The following is a 7,476-nucleotide window of genomic DNA, read 5'->3' on the forward strand; positions in this document are numbered from 1 at the left end:
GAATCCCATAGGACAGGAAGGCCTCCGGCCTTGCCTTTCTTGCTGGTCATGTCCAAGGGAAGCTCTGTGCCCTACAGTAAAAGCAGGGCCCAGGTCCCAGCCCCAGGCAACTGCTGTGGTTTCTATGGTTGTTTCAACAACCTGGCTCTTCCAGACAGAACCGAGGCTGAGCTTCTCTTGTAAACATTGATGGAAGCCTCAGACAGAGAGGAACGCGAAAACAAAAGACGTTTTATTTATGATAGAAAAAGAAACCAACAGAAAAAAAAAAAAATCTATAGGCCTGAAGGAGGGGGGAATGTTTAAATAAACCATGGCAGGTCCACTGGATGGAATATTGTGCAACTATTGAAATGATGTTTACCGAGGGTTTGTAATAACACGGGAAAATGCTTATTCTATAAAGCTAAGTAACAAAGGGAAGCAACTGAATTGTATATTCAGCACAATCACATCTAGGCAAAAATCAAGCCAAACAAAAATCATGCACAAGAAAAGCAGACCGGAGGGACCTACACCACAGCGGTGGGTGGGTGGGGGGGTTCTGTCTTTGGGTGGCGAAACTGGGGATATTTTTTATACCTTTCTCTATTTTCCAATTTTTGTTCGATAATGGCATGGTTGGCCTAACGTGCAAAGCAACACAAACTTAAGTTTGTTTGTTTGTTTCCTAAAGAAGAAAGAACTCTTACTGGGAAAGCAGGAACAGATGACCCATGGAGAAGCCCAGTGACACACAAGTCACTCTGAGGCTGAGGGCTAGAGGGCAACAGACAAGGCTATTAAAAAGGTCAAGTGGAAATCCTAGACTCTGATTTCATGGAGTCATATGGGCTCACTGACACCCAGCCAAACATTCAGGTGTGGCGTCTGTGTGTTATTTTGACTCACACCCTTAAAGGTGCAAACTCTACTTCTCTCTTGGGAATGTAGCTTACCTCTATCCAAAGACCTTCTTTCATAAATGTTGGTGTAATGAGATTCTGTCCCTTACAGGAAAGGCTAAAGCAAACAGCTGGGCTCCTGCCCTCTTCACACAACAGGATGGAGTGCCTGGGAGGCCCTCCTGCCCTCCCCTGCTGGCGTGGCAAAGTCATTCAGAAGGCAGAGCCAGCCCTCCCAGGCCTTGAGCCAGCCTTGGTCTCTGCATCTTCCAGATTTCCACTTAGGGCTCTGCCCAGCTTCTTCTTATCAGGGAGCCTGATTGCACGATCCCACTTGCCTGCCTTCTCTTTCTCTATGGCCTGTATGCAGCATGGGTTCTATTTGTTTGTTTATGTATTTGTTTTCTAAAATTGCCTGTTTTCTACAGCTAGAATGTGAGGTCTATTAGGGCAGGGATGTGTTGTATCTCCAACACCCGGAACAGTGCCTGGCTTAAACAGTCTGTAAATGAACCCTGACCATCATGGCCCCAGGTGGTTTTTGCAGGCCCCCTGAACCTTGCCCTAACACGACAGCCCTGACCACTCTCATCCTTAAACCCAGCTCTGGAGACCCAGGCCAGGAATAAGAAATGTACAGCTCTAATCTATCAGTAATGACTGGCTGGGGCTCCATGTTGAAAGAGTTCTGAGGCCATTGAAAGAGCTCAACAAGAAAAGACATGGTGATTGGTTAGTGATATCTGCCATGGGACCATAGGAGGCAGACGAGATGTGTGGCGTACCTGAATCCAGGCTCAAGTCTCAGCTCTCCCTCTCATCATGAAGACCACATCCACCATCTAGAACAAGCTCTGCTGCCTTATCCCTTGATCCATTTCCCTAGTCCCTGCCATATGTATGCAATGGGCTTCTGGAAGTTTTCCAGAGTGATCCCTAGCTCAGCCTTGGCTTGGAGCCCTTCCCCACACCCTACCCAGCTTGGCTGAGGCCTTGTGCTCTGCCTGCCTCCTTACCGGAGACCTGCCCCTGGGGCTGGATCTGGCTCTACCTGCCCCAGCTCCCAGATGGGGTTCTCCTTCTGAGCAAACCCTTCTCCCTGCCTGGCATCACATCTCCAATTCCCCTGGGTCCCTTGGAGGTTCATGCCTGAGTGTTGACTCTGAGCTTGAGCATGGCCTTTGTGGTGGAGGGGTTTGGGGAGGAGGTCTCCCTCCGCAGGCTCCAGCCATAGTCCCAGCAATCTTTCCTTCCCCAGCCTCCAACTTAGAAATAAACTAAGCAGCTTCGCCTCCCAGGCCCTAGAATAGGGAAGGTGGCCTTGTGCGGTCCAAGAAAAGGCTTCGTCTCTGTACCAACCTCCTCTCATTCTTTGTTCCAATCTTGCATCTTCCAAAAAGATCCCCCACCCCAGATCATCCCCAACAGCTGCAGTGAACACAAGCTCCTGCCAGGACCCCGCGGAACTGGGAAGAACTTTCTCCAGGTGCTCACGTTTATCCCCCAGGCAGAGAAGGACATGGATGGTCCTTCCCATTTTTAAGATAAGGATGCTGAAGTCTGAGCGGTAAGGAGTCCGATATGTGGCACACTCGTACCATCCCACCTGTGGGACCTGCCCTGGTGCACCTCCCTTCTCTGCTTCTTTCCTCATGCAGCTTGTCACTTTAGAAGTAGTCCCAGCTTCCTGGCTTCTGGCTGGGACCAAGAGCATTGCTGCTCTCCTTTCTGTATATGTGTCTCCCTTGGAGATGGGACAGGGCTGCAGTAATAGATTGGACCAGTCTCTCTCCCCTCCCTCCGGGAAGAAAGGTAACTTCCTGAGGTTGGAGAGTTTCTTCCCTTTGAGAATTTACCAAACCTGATGTGAAAGGAGATCCCAGTCTCCCAATGCACTACTAGAACCTTCTAGTTCCTCAGTTCCATCATGGACCTGCGCCTCCCTGGTCCTCTCCTGTCTGATGAGGCCAGACCAGGTGACCGCAAGGCACAGGGAGGGCAAAGGATGCCATCACCTCTCACCACCTGGAAGGGCTGACTGGTGGCGGCTGTCCCCCCAGCTCCAAGGTGAGGGCTGGGTTGCATGGGGAGCTGTATTGTGAAGGGGGCTGCGATCTGGGGAGAGAGTGCAGTGGTCATGTAACAGTGGGCCCAGCAGACGGTGGAGAGAGTCCTCGCTCTCCTGAGACCTCGTATTCAGAATCAATTGTATTCTCAGTAAACCCTGCAAGAAGATGTGCCTTTACAAATGGATGCTGAAAATGGAGGTTTCTCCTCCTTCCAGTACACTAGAATTCCAGGTAATGAGAAAAATTAAAGTGGGCTTTGGTCAATTTATTCTGCAGACAAGAGTTCCCGTGGGCTCTTCCAACTTCAGCTGTTCTGCTTTTCCAACCATCTCTCCCTCTGGCCGGGCCCCTTGGGGCTCTCCTGGGCTCCTTCCTGGTCCTGCTGGAGCCGCCTCCCTTCATTTTCCCCACCTGTGTGTCCCAGGTGCTTCTGGGAATCTTGGAGGTTGGGGCTCAGTGGCCAATGTTTAGGAAGAGGTCCTGGCGGCTTATGGAGGTCTAGCCCAGATCCAGCAGGGTCAGCTTGAGGGGTCACTGGGGGTCAACTGGCCCCTGGAACCAGGACTGTGAAAAGGCTGTGCCCTTGAACTTTGCTGGGGTCCTGGTACCCGCCCCCCATTCAGAGCTCAAGCAAGGTGATGGTCATCCCTGCGGACGTGGGCATCCTGGGCCTCAGAGCACCAGCCCCGAGTTCCATTTCCACACTGGGCTTCTGCAGCCCAATGGGGGCAAAGATGCAGCTAAGAAGTCCAGCCAGTGGCGGAGACAGGACTGGAATTCACCTCTTGCTGGCCAGATTCCCAGGCCACCTGATCTCCCAGAAATGGCCCATGGAGTGATGGGTAGGGGGTTTTTTTGCCTCTAGTTTTGCAGAAGGGGCCCAGCAGAGGGGCCATTAGACCCTGGTCTGGGGCACATCAGGGCCGGGCAAGGTCAGGACGGTGGGCAGGAGGGTGCCCTGAGGAGAGGGGAAGCTCTGTAGCTCCTTGGGCACAAACCTGGGTGAGACGTAGTCGGCCAGGAAGCGGAGGGTGCGCTGGCGCCCCACACAGTAGATGAGGTCGTCCACCACGGCACACTGGAAGGTGTCCGGGTAAGGGGTCCGATATGTGGCACACTCGTACCACAGGCGGGCGCTGGCGCTGCAGCGGTACACACTGATGCCCAGGCTGCGGTTGAGGTCAAAGCGGTAGAGAAAGCCTTTGACCGCCACCATCTCGGCTGTGCGGTCCTTGCCACCCCCAGTGGGGCCGGCCCGCCAGCGCTGCTCCTGGGCCGAGAATCGGAGCAACAGGTAGCGCAGGGAGCCGCCGGTGACGAAGATCTCTCCGGCACACGCCGTGGCTGTGTGCGCCAGGGCAAAGGTGTCATTGGGGAGCGGCGGGCAAAAGGTCCAGCGGTCCAGGCGAGGGTCGTAGCATTCCACCGTGTTCAGACACTCACCCCCGATGGCGTACAGGTGTCCATCCAGGGCCACCAGCCGGCAGTGAGGGCGGGCCTGGTTCAGAGGGCACACCTCACTCCAGATGCCCGTCAGCGGGTTGTAGCAGAAGACGCGGTTGGAGGGCTGGTGCCCAAACCCCTGGCAACCGGACACGATGAAGAGATAATTGAAGAGGCTACAGACGGCACAGCCCCGGGACACAGCCTCAGGGGGCAGACGGGCCAGCGGGTGCCAGAGAGCCCGCTCGTCGTCATAGCAGCAGAGGCGGCTGGAGTCTTCCTGGGGGCACATGTCCGCCACCACCAGGTGCTTGCGGCCCCGGAGCCGTCTCTGGAGGATCAGCTCCCGCTCTGCCCCACTCAGGCACCCGTAGATGTCCGGGCTGCGCAGGACCTGGAGGTAGTTGTCACTCATCACCTTGTAGGCGGCTTCCTTCAGGGTCTCCAGGCTCTGCTTCTTGGCAAAGGCCAGCACCTCATAACAATTGCCCAGATCCAGGTGGACATCTGGGGCTGATCCGGGGGTCAGAGGGAGGTGAAAGAAATTGGCCCCAGCCACGAAGTGCAGGTGGGGCTTCCCGCTGCTTCCAGCTGAGCTGGACCCAAGAGAACCCCGGGATATGGGGCTGGTGGGCAGGGCGCTCTGGTCTGGGCACGATGGAGCAGGGTCCCCAAAGCCATCGAGCTGCAGCTGAAGCTCCGGGTTCTCCACGATCTGAAGGAGGCTCTCCTTCCTGCTGAAGCCTTGTGTGGAGGATGACAGCACAGGCTGGGGGGAGGCGGCTGTCTCCACTCCACCTACTCTGTCATCGGCCTGGCCTCCCGAGGCTGGCCCCATTCCCAGAGGGCCTGGCACTGACACAGGGGGCGGAGCCTCAGCCAGGGCTGCTGTTCTGGGGGCCAGCCTGCCCCTGGAGGTGGCCTGAGAGGTGGATTCAACACAGTAATCGTACACCTTGCCCTTCAGCCTGGGCCTGATCCCCTCCATCTTCTCTGGTATGAAATTTTCCTCCACTCGAACCCGGGCCACAGACAAGAAGGTATAGGAGGCATCGGCGGCTCCCACCTGCTGACGCAGGGCCAGGCCCACTTCCGAGGCAGCCCGGAGGGCCCCAGCCTCTTCCCTGTGGACCCCTGTCACACGGGTAAAGACCCAGCTCTTGTTCATGTCACTCTTGCCTTCTGTGTGGGCCGCCCAGCACCGGTCGGGGGATTCCTGCTCCCCGGCCCCCAGCTGCTCCTGGGATCTGCTGTCCCGCCATGGAGCGAGCTCACCACTCACACCGCTGCCGTCCGCTGCAGCGAGGCCAGTTAGGGAGCTTTGGGGTTCACTGCACCAATGGGGGTGACGGGGCAGCTCGGGCTTACCGCCAGCAGCTGTTCCGGCTTCCCGGCCACTGCACTGAGGAGTGGCCAGGCCAGAGTCCGGGCACTGCCCACCCTGCTCCTCACCAGCACGTTTCCTCTCAGGTTTCCCAGTCTCTCGGGCTTCTGAGTCTGCAGGAGACGCTCCTGTTGCCAGGACTTCGGAACCCTCCGGATTCCCCCAGCTGCAGCCCAGCGATACTCCGGCCCCCTTGCTTCCTCTCCGGCGTCTCAGGCCCCACTGTGGTGCCCCGGAAACAGCCTCCTGGATGGCAGGCTGCCTGGAGCCCTCTGCGTCCTCCTTGGCCTCAGCCTTGGCGTTCCCGCCCCCCAGTGGGGCCTGGGCAGTCCTTGACTTGTACAGCCTGTAGGCTGCGGTCACCAGGAGCAGGGCAGCGGCAGACAGCACCACCTTGCCCATCAGCTGCATGTCCAGATGCCAGCCCTGGGCCTCTGCTCCTCCTCCTTTGGGGAGCATGTCCCCAAGCCGACCTGGGGCAGAGGAATGTCAAGAATCCGATTAATGATTGCCCGGTGGGGAATGGTTCCAGGTTCCTGCCGGGCTGAGAGGGAGGGGGTCTTGGGCTGGCTCTGACCGGCTGGCCAGCGGAGGAGTTGGAGCAAAGGTGACTTTGAGCTGGCAGAGGGTGGCCAGTGGGGCTTAGGGCTGGCAGATCTCGGCTGCTGGCCTCCTTGGATCCTTTGATGCTTTCCCTGGGAGTGGGAAGCACCTGCCTGGGGGCTGAGCTTGTGATCAGCCACCCGAGCCGAGCCGGCAGCAGCTGGAGGGGGTTAGGAGTGTCCAGCGGTTACACAAAGAGGGAGGGAGCTCTTGACCAAACAGTCACCGGATGCCAGGAAACACACGGGATTGGTGGTTATTTGTGTGTGTGTTCTGTTTTCTCTTTTGCAAATCCACTGGGCTGGGAGGATTGGGTGTGGTGACTTGTGGGGCAGGTGGAGCCACGGCAGGTGTGGCAGGAGAACCTCCCGGGTCTGTTTTCTTCCTGTTGAGGTTGGTTGTTCCCCACGGTGGGGTCCGCAGTCAGCAGCAGGCGAGGCTGAGCTGGGGACTGCGGCCAAACCACCTGACCTGGCTCCTGAATGACTCTGCCCTCCTTCCCTGCCTGATAAGTTGACTAAGAAAACTGGCTTTCCTGTGAGGAGTTGGGGAAAACACATGGCATTAGTACCTAGATCGGGGACAGACATGGGGCACAACCTCACCCTCTGAACCAGACAACCTCATATGGTGAGAGGCCAAGGGAGACTCACCCGCCCCTCATCTCACCGGTGCTGTGGGTTTCGGATCCAGTCCACACAGCTCTGCTACTTACCAGCTGTGTGACCTTAGGCAAGTGATTTCACCTCTCTGTGCCTCAGTTTCTTCATCTGAAAAATGGGGATAACAGCATCTCATAAGGTTGTGGTGAGAACAAAATGGGTTAATGTGTGTAAAGGCCATAGGGCTGATGACTCACATTAATTGTCATCAGTTGGACCTTTGGAAGCACAGGTGTAATTCTGCTTCTCCCCAGACTGAGGTCTTTTTGGGATCCCCAAATGCCAGGGCAGGGGTTTCAGCCTCATGCTACCTATGGGGGCTGATGGTGCCAGGTGGGCGGTCCCAGCACCACCTGGTCCCACTGTTTCAGAGTCACTTAGAGTCTAGGTGGTGATGCCATCACTCTCGATTTCTAAGTGTTGGCATTTAA

At 56.5% G+C, this 7,476-nt stretch overlaps 1 protein-coding gene across 1 annotated transcript; it reads right to left on the reverse strand.

Annotated features, from left to right (window-relative positions):
* Positions 1–211: 211 nt before the first annotated feature.
* On the reverse strand, positions 212–6,492 carry KLHDC7A (kelch domain containing 7A). The gene has a single exon (XM_082402903.1). The coding sequence runs from the start codon at positions 6,237–6,239 to the stop codon at positions 3,849–3,851; it is 2,391 nt and encodes a 796-aa protein (XP_082259029.1). The 5' UTR covers positions 6,240–6,492; the 3' UTR covers positions 212–3,848.
* Between the last annotated feature and the right edge of the window lie 984 nt (positions 6,493–7,476).

Source organism: Balaenoptera borealis, assembly GCF_965194805.1.
Source record: "Balaenoptera borealis genome assembly, chromosome: 1".
NCBI classification, from domain to species: domain Eukaryota; kingdom Metazoa; phylum Chordata; class Mammalia; order Artiodactyla; family Balaenopteridae; genus Balaenoptera; species Balaenoptera borealis.